The sequence below is a fragment of the Papaver somniferum genome, chromosome 9, assembly GCF_003573695.1.
Source record: "Papaver somniferum cultivar HN1 chromosome 9, ASM357369v1, whole genome shotgun sequence".
Classification (NCBI taxonomy): domain Eukaryota; kingdom Viridiplantae; phylum Streptophyta; class Magnoliopsida; order Ranunculales; family Papaveraceae; genus Papaver; species Papaver somniferum.
In genome coordinates, this window is record NC_039366.1 from 126,185,837 (window position 1) to 126,198,604 (window position 12,768).

General features: G+C 36.1%; 1 protein-coding gene across 1 annotated transcript; it reads right to left on the minus strand.

Moving 5' to 3' along the window:
* Positions 1–7,611: 7,611 nt before the first annotated feature.
* Positions 7,612–10,637, minus strand: LOC113309735 (coronatine-insensitive protein 1-like). The gene is made up of 3 exons (XM_026558245.1): positions 9,813–10,637; positions 8,763–9,234; positions 7,612–8,654 (listed from the first exon to the last, which is right to left on the minus strand). Exons 1-3 carry the CDS (start codon positions 10,292–10,294, stop codon positions 7,818–7,820), a joined length of 1,791 nt encoding a protein of 596 aa, XP_026414030.1. The 5' UTR covers positions 10,295–10,637; the 3' UTR covers positions 7,612–7,817.
* Between the last annotated feature and the right edge of the window lie 2,131 nt (positions 10,638–12,768).

Sequence of the window (12,768 nt, forward strand, 5' to 3'; positions counted from 1 at the left end):
TTGATTTATCAAAAGACGGAACAAAAACTCTTGGGTATTTCTGTGGAAGACAGATTTATTCAATCTATAGACTTTTCTGCGTGAGACGGATTTGTTTATCAAGTCTTCGACTTTGGGTCGTAGCAACTCTTGGTTGTGGGTGAGATCAACTAAGGGAATCAAGTGCGTAGTATCCTGCTGGGATCAGAGACGTAAGGAACGCAATTGTACGTTGAATTAGTGTGAGATTGATTAGGGTTCAACTACAGTCCAGGCCGAAGTTAATTGGTAGTAGGCTAGAGTCTGTAGCGGCTTAATACAGTGTGGTGTTCAATCTGGACTAGGTCCCGGGATTTTTCTGCAATTGCGGTTTCCTCGTTAACAAAATTCTGGAGTCTGTGTTATTTCTTTTTCGCATTATATTTTGTTATATAATTGAAATATCACAGGTTGTGCGTTAAGATCAATCAATTAGAATATCCAACCTTTGGTTGTTGATTTACATTGATTGACACTTGAACATTGGTCTTTGGTGCCATTCAAGTAACTCCTCTTATATTCAATCGGGCTTGCAGATTTCTGTTTGATGATTGCGGATTGAATTAAGAGTTAGAGATATTAAGCTCTTTGATATACTTTACTCTAGATTTAGTCTGACTGTCTAGTTGATTCTCTAGAAAGTGTATTGGAGTAAGTCCTCTCAGATTTCCAAACGAATTGTTGGGTGTGGTTGTTAGACCCCTGAATTTTCACCTACTACCAATTAACTTCGGACTGGAATGTAGTTGAGACCGAATTAAACCCTCACATCAATTCAGTTACAGTCGCGCTCCTTACTCCTCTTGAATCCCACTAGGACTCTGCGCAATTGATTCCCTTAGATGACGTCCTTTACGCCTCTATAGTAATTCTATGTTTCTCTCTAAATCGATTCAAAACATTCATGAATAACATCAATGACACATATCACTATTCTAGGCTATTTTGGAACGATAAAACTTGAATCCTGTTTATGATTCCGAACAATAATTTGTCCTTAACCGAAATTCATCAAGTATGAAAAAATGTTCATTAAGGTTAGTCATTATATTTCGAGAAATTCGTTAACTAGATAATTAGTTCTCGACTCGAAATTCTTGTCTATGCATAATAGTATAATTAGTTATGCGACATCGTCTCAGTGACAGAAAGGTGAATATAACTTGAGAAATAGGTGGTTCAGTCTTCACTTACCTTTTGTTGATGAAGTTCTCCAAAAGCTTCGGTTGATCTTCGCCTTCAAACGGTAGAACGCAATGATGATTGTCGTGATCCTCTGTTTTTCAACTGCATTTCTATCCTAGTCCGAGACTTAACTAATTTTAGACTAGAAATAAGGATATAGTTTTGAAAAATAAATTTGATAACAAGCTTGAGATAGCAACACTTGTGAGTTCGACCGAGTAATGCTCTAACAATCTCCCCCTTTGTCAAATTTAGTGAAAAACTATTAATACATAGGGATAAAAAACAAAGCTTAGAAAACTTCTCGAATCTATCATGTCTTGATTCCCTGGATTCTTCAACTCCTTGAACTCTTCGTAATTTCAAGCTGCAATGATTCTGAACGTGTTCAACTTAGCATCGTTGTTGTTGAGGAACCGTATCCATGATGATAACAACTGTTGAAGACAAATATTCTCAATCGTCGTTATACAGAAATATAATATTATTCCTTTCTCCAAAGTTCAATTGTATCCCAACTCTGAAGTAATACTGAGGTAATATGTTTCTCCCCTTTAATCAATACTTACATCTTTTGCACAATAGGAGAAACCTATAGATTATTGATTCACTCCCCCTTACATAATGATCCGTAAACCATATGTATGTAGTATGAATACTACTAAATAATTCTCCCCATTTTGTCAATATAATTAACAAAGGTACGAAAATCGTGGGATCGTAATAAATATATACAATCAAAAGATATGTCAAGTTTTAAGGAAGTTTTTGGGATTCCACATTCTAACATAGTTAAAATGCAAACCTTCATATCAACTTTTTTAGAAGGTATCAAAGAGTAAGAATTACTTAGCGCTCATCTAGGAGATTTAAGATAAGTATTTCCTTTCAAATTCCATAGCCACACTCCCCACAAGAATATAGCAATTAAGCACAAGTTCATTTAAGAACTCTCCCATATTTCATGTCATTCCCAAGAGAACAACATGAGTGACCTTACTTTATAAAAATAAGGATTTTGTTGGACATTAACAAATCACATGGATTTGTATCCGAAAATCGAATTAAAATAATCTCTATGCCAGTTACGGACAAAAAGATAATTTTGATCGATATGACTCAACATAAGAAAATCTTACGGAGTGTGTCAAGCAGTAAAAACACAAAAGTGTGATCACGAGTAGATCAATACTGCGAGAAAATTCTCAAAGAGTTTGTTTTATTTTTCGTTTATAAAAAACATAATCGATTTAACTTTTGAGCATATATGAAATATTAGTTCTATTCACGAAAAATGTAAAGGCACAAATGTTTCATAAGACTTTTGCAAAAATTAAACAAATAATTATTACATACTGCAAGTTCATCTTCCAACAACTTTAGAATTTAAATAAATAAATCTAGGAACCTGCAAGATGAAAAACGTTGGAAATATCTTGTGTAATCACAATTTTTGCTTTAAAGTCTTCAATTGAGTTGAAGCAACTCTTGGGATGTAAAAGACGTCATCTAAGGGAATCAATTGCGCGGATTCCTTCTGGGATTAAAGAGGCATAAGGGGCGTCATTATAATTGAATTTCTCTGAGGATTTAATTCGGTCTCAACTACATTCCAGTCCAAAGTTAATTGGTAGTATGCTAGCGTCTGTAGCGGCTTAATACATTTTGGTGTTCAATCTGGACTATGTCCCGGGGGTTTTCTGCATTTGCGGCTTCCTCGTTAACAAAACTTCTAGTGTTCGTGTTATTTCTTTTTCCACATTATATTGTTTATCTTTATAATTGAAATATCACAGGTTGTGCGTTAATCAATCAAAGTAGATACATCCATCCTGGTTTGTTGGATACGACTTGATTGATACTTGGAAATTGATATTTGGAATCACCCAAGTACTCTCACACGTAAATGAGGTTCACAGACTTGTGTCTGTAAACTTTCTAATTGTGAGAGAAAGAGATATAACTCTGAATATTATTCCTTGGTTGAGATTCATTAAGTTGAACTCTCGGAATTATATTTAAGTTTTGTCCATACAGGTTGCATAAGAAAAAGTTTGTGGTGTGTATTGGTACCCCCAGTTTTTTCACATACTCATTCTTAATTCGGGCATATATGAAGAAGTATGAATTTTAATTTTGTTTGATGTTTTTCAACACATAATCGGTTGATGTTCATGTCCATATAGACCGATTCTGGACAAAGGCAACAAAATAAAATAAAAAAAAAAACTTGTAAGACTAATGGAAAACTGATTGGAATAATCGGATTTTATGTATACATACGTTAACCGATTCTGGGTGTGCTTCGTGAACACCAACCCAGAATCGGTCCACGAGGGACTGAACATAAATGGATTCTGGTTGGTGTTTTTAAACATCGACATTTTTTCGTGTTTTGATTATGAATTAAGATCAATTGTTTTCTAGTTTAATTTGATTAAACATCAATTAATTACTCGATTTATACTAATTAATCAAGGGTAAATTAGTCATTATATAAAATAATTGGATAAAGAGTTTTCCCTTTTATTTCTAAATATCTTTTTTTGTCTCGTAGTGGCAGACCCCAAATAAAATGGCTAGGCCCCAAACCAGAAAGGTAAAATATCACCAATTAAGATAACTAGTATTTTCCCCAAAAATACACTTCTTTTATATTTTTGGATATAGAATTTGTTGTAATCAATACCATCCTCCGTCAGTCCTCAATGGAGACAACTAGCGGCAATTGTCCCTACCATGCAGCATCTAATATTCCATCGTATTGGAAATGGATTATCAACCCCAATAGAAGCCAATTGGATCCCACACTCACCAAATCTAGACCCAACACAATGCTACCCAATACGATTGGTAGCAGATATTCATAGACCCAATTTTCAACACATGGGATCATGAAAAATTAAGCACCCTCCCCAATCCAATAATCCAAAAAATCATAAACATCCACCTACCCAAATAACCAACAAGATAAAATTATCTGGCCACACTCAAAATCTGGAAGATACACCACCTCTTCGGGATATAAATGTCTATCTCAAGGTCAACCAATGCACACCCCACTACCGCCTACCAAATTTATATGGACCTTACCATGTCCACCAAAAATTCGGCTTTTCTTGTGGAAAGCCATCAATGAAAGATTACCAACCTTCGCTCTCCTGCACCACATCCATTTGACCAACTCAGACATATGTCCAAGATGCAACACAAATCCTGAATTAGCAAGTCACATTCTAATTCATTGTCCAACAACATCTAATTCCTGCAACACATTGTTCAACCAATCTATAAGTTCCCCAAACCCCAATCCTCACCAACCTTTCACATTAACACAAAACACAACCATTTCCGAAATCCTTCGACAACCTGCATCAACATTGGTGATCTCAGCTTGTTGTTTTCTCTTCTGGACCTTATGGTTGGGTAGGAATGATCTTATATACCAACAAAAGCAATCAACTGCGCAAAAACTGCAACAAGAATACTGCCGAGCCATACAATGCACACCACCAATTTTTCCAGGAGATATACCAAAATTTAATCATCCAATAAGAGAAAAAAAAATTATCCACAATACCATTAGGTTGGACCATGCCGAACATCAACTGGATCAAAATTAACACAGATGGAACAGCTAGAGGTCATCCAGGATTTGCAGGAGCGGGATTCATCTGCAGAGACTCAGATGCACGAACTTTATTACCTCTAGCACAACCACTGGGAATTACGACTGTGTTAACTGCGGAAACTTGGGCAATGCTCTTAGCTTCAAGAATAGCAACAGAAAGACAATGGCCAAGAGTTATCTTTGAAACCGACTCAGAAAACCTGCTACGCTTCATTACATCATCTACCCCTCCACCTTGGCACATAGCAAGAATGATTGAGGAAATTTAGATTCCAACAGATCCCGCAAGTGGCCATTCAACACAACTACAAAGAAGGAAACCAAGCAGCCGACGGACTAACCAATCACGCGGCGTCAAGCGGGAAACTCAACAACCAAACTATGGGACCAGGCAATCCCAATTTTCATCAGTCAAATCTTATTTTTCGACTCAGCGGGTACCACATATCCACGACAAATTGTAAACTAATTCTCTTATATATTTAACATGCTTCAAAAAAAAAATTACCACGTGCTTCAACCAGAAAACGCCCCCATCAAAATTTGTCCGTTCAAACATGGCTCCGCCACCGAGAGAAAACAACATTTTGTTCTCCTTCTTTAGTGGCTTTGAGGTTGTTTTTTATGGTTTTCTCGAAATGAAAAGGTTGTATTAAAAGAAAAAAAAACCAATCCAGGAATTACAATATTTCAGAGAGTTACATATGTAAGACAATCTCCCAGTTTCGTAAAACCGAGGTTACACCCACAAATCTAAAAGTTTCATATAGTCACAAGACTAGGGTAGTATTGTTTTTTATGGGTTTGAGAAGAAAAATACTAAACCAAAACTGGAAATTTATTTGAAAGCGCTGCACCAAGTCTTGGCGTTAGATACTTACGGGCAACTTGGAATATATTCTCTCTTTATTTCTGCTCTTTTTCTTTCGGTTCCTTTGGAGATTATGGCTTATGACCCCTTCTAATTCTTGTCTTCCCTTTACCAGTAAATTTCCAAGTGAATTTCTTTAAAATAAATAAACTGCGCAAGATCCTTCCTTATATCTCTAAGCAGTCAGTGAAAATGACTTTCAAATCTTAACAACCAATGTGGGAGCATAAGTATAAGCTGTCAATTCATCAACAAGTATATCTAAGAAGATGGACGTCATTACCGACCATCTAGATCAAGGGTATCGTTCTCTTTTGTCACATAATGTCAATTTGTAAAGAAATTTTTTCCATGAAATTGTCTCAGAGGGTACAAGTCTTCATTTTCATCATTTTAAACATATGTGATTGACAATGTTACAAAATTGAATTGCGACCATGTAAATAGACCCAATAAACCTGGAAATATACTTGCTACTTCACGCTAAAATAGTTCAAAGGCTAGAATAGGATATCACAAATAGTAGTGGCAAATCCATGAAGGTCATAGTTAACAACTCAAGATAATTAGATAGGTTTCATATGGATTCCATCCAAAGTAAAAGATTGTGCAAAGTTTCATGTACATTGGATAAGGCCTAAGAGAGAAGTTTGAGAATAAGATTCTTGCAGATAATCAGTCCTAGTCCATTTTTCCTCGGTTTGTTCATGAATATATTTCCTTGCAGAACAAATGTTCCATAGATAGTAAATTTACATGGTAGATTGTCAATCTTGGAACTGTAGCACTATTGCAGTCCATCTTGGACAACCTAACTGTTTCGGCAATAACTTTAGTATCCAGAAAAGATTGAAGAATTTAGAACTGAATCCATCTACAGATGTTTAAGAGGATAGGAACCACCTGACATGGAACTCAGAATCATCTCAAAAGGGTTATGATTATTTGTCTACAAATATGCTCATAATATGCTTTCTACTGCTGCGAAAATTTCTGCATCATAAAAAACACTGAGAATATGTGCAAATTCTGGAGCATCCTTTTCTTTCTTGCCCTGTTGCTCGTAATGTCTAGATTGTTTCTGAAGCCAACCTTTTCCTCCAGAATATGTGCAAGAAAAAAAAACATGGGTCATTTGGAATGCCAGATGTGCAACAATTATCTTGAACATCTTGACAATGGACTAAGGCTAACCCCTGTGGGCTAGATTGGAGTGCTAGATTGGCCAAAAAGTGTTGCAAATCAAGAAAAAGTGTTGGAAAAAAGTTAACAATGATAGTTGATAGTTCTCTCACCTAGCAAGTGCTCGCAGTCCAACTATCAGCGAGATTGAAACGCTGAACCGTTCGGCGCTCAAAAAGTGACATAAACGCCGAACCATTCAGCGCTGGGAGAAAATTTTCTGATCTAACGACTGAGATTTAAAGCGCCGAACCGTTCAGCACTGAGCGACGAACGGTTCGGCGTTATATGGTGGTCCCGCTGCTAGATTAGCCATCCCATAGGACTTAGGAGGTTGCCCATGCTGACGTGGATGACCAATCTAGCAGCTAGATATCTAGCCCATAGGACTAAGCCTAAGAACACTATACAACTGCTAGACTGTACTAGCCTGCGAACACAGAACATAAGCAACTATCTTACCATCAATTATTCATATATGAAACCTAAAAGGCCGATAAAATCACCTCATGGGACTGCGAAAATCAACTTTGCAGGAGTACTCCATATGAACCCTGACAAAAGGGTACTTTAGGTCTCATCTCATTCTGAGGGACTCTCCTAACTATTCCACAGGAGCCAAGTTGATGAAATTCAAATCTCAAATACCCGATGAAACGGACACAAAGCTAGAGACAAGTAAAAGGTAGCTGTTAAAACCTCTTCTACCAAAATCAATATGAACTGTCTTCGCCAAAACTGTTCTCAAATAAATCCATGCAACGAGACATATACAATGTTTGTCTATGGTATATTTTCTACGACAGCACATAGCAAAGGTTACAAGCTAAGCTAGTTTTATAAATGATTCAGACATTTAGACACTTGGAAAATGTTAGGAGGTAGGAGGCATTACAAATAAAATGAAAGGGTTACACCCAAAATTTACAATTATCCGCTCGATGGATTAATAGGAATAACAGTATCTGGATAATCTGTTCTCTCCCCAGCAAGGGAGTAGTAAGCAAGAAGCTGGGGAGGATGCTTGATAACCGTCTCTTGTCCTTCCTCATCTCTTACAACTTGTCCTTCCTCATCTGTTACAACATCCTGTCTTGGTGGGCTGTACTCAATATTCCAGAATGGGCGAACCATGGTTAATAGGTCACTGGGTCTACCGGATGTTTTATAACCTTGCCACCATATTAACCTAAGAGAAGGCAGTCGTGTTGTAGCGAGTGATACTGCACGTTCGCTGAAGTAGCCACACCTCATTTCAAGCTTTTGTAATTTAGGGCAGCCTTTCGCAAACTCCAATAGTCCAGCATCAGACTGTCCAACGTTACCTAGCATGAACGACCTAACATTGTGCCCATACTGCCCGATATAACCAAGTCCCAAATCTGACATACCTCCAGTACACAGATAGAGAGAAAGCCTCGTCAACTTTGGGCAACCCTTTAACAGAGCTCGAATTCCATTGTCAAGAGGCAACTCTGTCATCATCCTTCCGCGATCATGCAGGATTAATCTAAAATCACACAGATTTTTCCAATGCATACCCATCAATTCCAGAGGCTCATTGGTGATATCAGATACATAGACAGTCAAGTGTTCCAGTTCAACACAGCCCTGTGCCAGAGCAGACAGCCCTCTATGTGTAACTACACCTTGTCCGTCCTCTACGTCTTGTTCATCATCTGCACCCAGCTCAATTCTAAGCTTTTTCAATCTCTTACAATTCTGAGAAAGAAGTTCTAATCCTTGATCTCCAATCAAATTCCTTGTCTACATTCAGTTAAAGGTAAGAATAAGAAAATCAAACATTTCATTCAAGCTTATGAAAGAAAGGCACAATAACAACAGCAATAACAAAAAACAAAGAGCAGTATCTACCTCGAGAACTTCTAAATTTGGGCACCGCTGAATCAACTGACAATGGTCCTCCGTGTCAAATAAAACATAAAGGAGATCCAGCTTCTTTAGTTGAGATGCAAATGGGAAAAATATAGGCAATTCATCCTTTCCCATGTAGCTAATAGCCACACTGCGTAATGTTCGAGGAAATGAAATTACTGAATATTTATCTGGATCCTCGCCAAAATTACCCCCACCAAACTCTTCCAATTTTTTCGCAGCTTGAAAAAAACCAGCTAAATCAAGGATTTCAGAATCACCAATTTTCACGGAGATTAAAGATTTGCAGTTTCTGGCTATCATTTCAAGGTCTTGGGTACTGATTTTCCCAATATCGGTTGAATAGAAGTTCAAAGTTTCAAGTACCGTGTTATTCAAAGCAAGTTCATGCAGCCATTCACCATCTTTTTCCTCTACAGTGCTGTCTTCAAAAACCAAGGTTCTCAAACATCTGCAGAAGCAAACAAGCAATAAGATAAAAAATACAGTAAAAAGGTATACAATTAGTTTCAGCTACAGAATCAGTTGATTAATCACGGGCTGACTTTCATTACATAGATCTCATACCCATTGGATTCTCAAGTATTTAATTTGCATTGCGTTTTACCTCATCCACATCTACAATCAAGAAACTCGAAGAAAACATAAACAAGCCTCAAAAATAACAAGAAGTCATCAAGTAGTACCAAGTACAAAGAAACATATCCCCAGTCATGCTTATGTTATGAGTATCACCAAGTACAAAGAAAACAGCTTTACGTCTCAAAAGTATTTAACATCACATGATTTCTCCAGTATCGTCATCATTATTGCAGCATATTGACACTCTAGGTTACCAGAAATAGTCATACATATTATTTTAAGTTAGTATTAATTAATCTTCCAAAAAAAGTATCAAACTTCCAAAGAAGTAACTGTGACTTACTTATCCACACAAAACCAAAACAAGATTCAGCAGCATAAGAAACTACAATCAGATCACATACTACCTTAACACATAAAATTCACTAAAAGAATTCATTTAGTTACCTGCAAGAACGTGTAACAAGCTTCAGTCCATCAGTGGAAAAACCAGAACACATATCCAGTCTAAGAACTTGTAACAACTGACTATGAGATCCAACCAATACTTGAAGATCAGCATCATAAACAATCATTCTTCTGAGATGAAGTGATTTTAAACAATTAAAACTTTTAGATATTTCTCTAATCCATGGATCTAAATATCCACCCCAATTCCCAGGTATCAAATTAAATCTAGCAGCTCTAGGTTTCCCTTTCAATTTCAATGATTCCAGTCTTGGAAACCTTTGACTCAACCGATATGGATTGATTGTATAACAAAAATTAATAGTTACATGTTTTCTTGTTATTGAATCAATTTCATACCATTTACGACACACCATGGAAATTGAACTTCTATCATATGAATCATTTATATATGCCATAATACACTCTAGTGCTAGATCTGGTATATCGTAATTTCTTGATTTTTTTGAATTTTCTTCCATTTTTTCACTAATCAAAAGAACCAACAACTATCAATCTCTAAAACTAGATAAAAGAAGAAAAAAGTTACTCAACTTTACTAAACTTAAAAAGAGTGAGTAAAATGATTAAGATTTTAATCAAACTAATTAATAAAAGTAGTAAAGATGACTACATACTAAGATCTGATGAGGAAATTTATGAGAAGAAAAAATGATTTTTTTTGGTTTTTGATTTGAGACAAAATCTAATCTTGAGAGTGGTACACAGAGTGAGGGAGAATGGAGGATAATAATAATAGTCAAAGAAATGAATACAGTTGTTTATATTCGTTTGCAGGTTCTGTTTGGTTGGTAGTCTGGATTAGTTGGGATTTTGAAGAGATAATGTTTTGGTTTAAGCTTATTTAGGTACACTTGATGTTAGTTTAATCGCTCAAGCCGAAAGCGATCAGTTAAAATCAGTTAAAGTTAGTTGACTTTAAACTTTTTATGTTGAATCTGGTTCGTTTAAAGTTCACATCTTGCTACGTGTATGGTTTTTGATGGTCGGTGGAGGGGTAAAAATATGGTTGCAGTAGCGAATTTTGTTATTACATCGTACGAATATCCGATGATGATGTGTTTGGCAGCAATTTGTTCTAGAAACAACTTCATCGTACACCTCTAACCGCCTGTAAAAGAAGTCCTAAGCTGTAGATATTACAAGAAGGAAGATAGAGGATAAAGCTAGCGACCAATCCTAAAGTCCCAAAGAACGATTTTTTTTTTCTTTCCTCTTTTTTGTTTTAATATGAAATTTGCTTCAATTGATACGTGATTTTTTTTCTTTTTTTTCTTTTAAAGAGACGACAATTTTATTAACAATACTGTTAAAGGGACGGCATGATCATTAGAGAGGCGGTAATCTAATAAGAAAAAAGGGGTCGTTACATGGTAATTCATGCCATCCCTTATCAAAAAAAAATATTGAAATGACCAATTAACCCTTATTATTAATAAACAAGATTAGTGTTGATAATTAATTTTTATTTATAATAACTCTAAAATCGGATTATTAGAGTTGAAAAAAAAAGTTCTGAGGGGAAGAAAAAGAAATTTTTGTGATATTTGTGAAACCCTAGATTTTGATTCACTCAACCAAAATGAGTGATTCCAGTGACAAATTTGAGATGGGTGAATCTCTAAATTAGTTCCCATTAGCTTTTTGTCGCTCAAAATTATCTAAAGTACATAAAAAAATCGAAACTTTAAAATTTCAGAAGAACTAACGGTTGGAATTTAGCTCGTTACCAACCGTAACTTGCAGTTACGGTTTCAAAAGTATCGAATACCAACCGTAATTGTTTCAATTTGGGGAAAACCCAATCGTAATACCAGTTACGGTTGGTAGAATGACAACACATAGCAACCGTAACAAATTACGGTTGGTAACTAATGAATCGAGATCAACCGTAACTTACTTACGGTTGGTAAGGTTATTTGAGTTACAAGTCGTAACTCAAATACGGTTGATAACAGTGATGCAATTACAAACCGTGAAAAGAAATTGAAACATCCAGAACAACTTACGGTTGCAAAAAAAATTCGTAACTGAACATTTTATCTCAAAATCAAGAACTTACGGTTGGTATTTGAGTTAAATGAACCGTAACATCAACCAAATCTACAGTTACGGTTCCAATTGGAGTTATTACCAACCGTAACTCACATGCAACACAGAAATTTCAATTTCAATTTTGATCCAAAACCCTAATTTTTGATACAAAACTAACTTAAATCAAACACAATAAACTAAATCCTAACCGCATCTTTTCGAAATATAGTTTTCAATCAACGATTATCAATTTTTTAAATCGCTGATTAATCGAGGACGATGAAAATTTCAATTTTAGTGGAGGAGGAGAAGAGAAGAGAAGATGAAAAATAAAATAAAAACTGTTTTGATTTTTCTGATTCCATTAGGTCAAAAATAGAAGAGGGTAATCTAGTCAATTTACACCCCCTATAGGACACCCTCTAACCAATAAGAGGGACATTGCTATCACACTTGCCGCCCCTCCAATGGAACATGCCGCCCCTTTAACAAGATTGTTTATTAAAACTGAACTTCTCCGGGGTAAGACTGTAAGAGCGCCCCATTGAATCACTCATTACAATTACATTCAGGAATTCAGGGATAGTGTGGTTCCAAATACATGTGTGTGTGTGTGCTCTCCTGTTTGTAGTTGTAGCTGGGTTGCATGCTTTGCCAGTCCGTTTGCAACTTGGTTTATTTCTCGATAGATGTGTTTGATAGTGTATTGACCAATATGTTGTAGATGGTTGTGTATCTCCTGTAGAATGTTCTAAATGATCCATGGCGCTTGAGTTGTTGGTTGTTGTAACTGAGTTACCAGGCTTTTGGAGTCCATTTCGAAGTGGATGTCTGTCCATCCTTGGAAAACCGCAGTTCTTGTAGCAAGTAGTAGAGCCCATGTTTCCGCCATTAGGGCAGA

Excerpts from the sequence above, each read along its gene's own strand:
- LOC113309735 (XM_026558245.1), bottom strand. The coding sequence starts at position 10,294 with ATGGAAGAAAATTCAAAAAAATCAAGAAATTACGATATACCAGATCTA. Across the intron at positions 9,235-9,812 it reads CTTGTTACACGTTCTTGCAG|ATGTTTGAGAACCTTGGTTT; the intron begins GTAACTAAATGA and ends TTGCTTCTGCAG. Across the intron at positions 8,655-8,762 it reads CAAATTTAGAAGTTCTCGAG|ACAAGGAATTTGATTGGAGA; the intron begins GTAGATACTGCT and ends AACTGAATGTAG.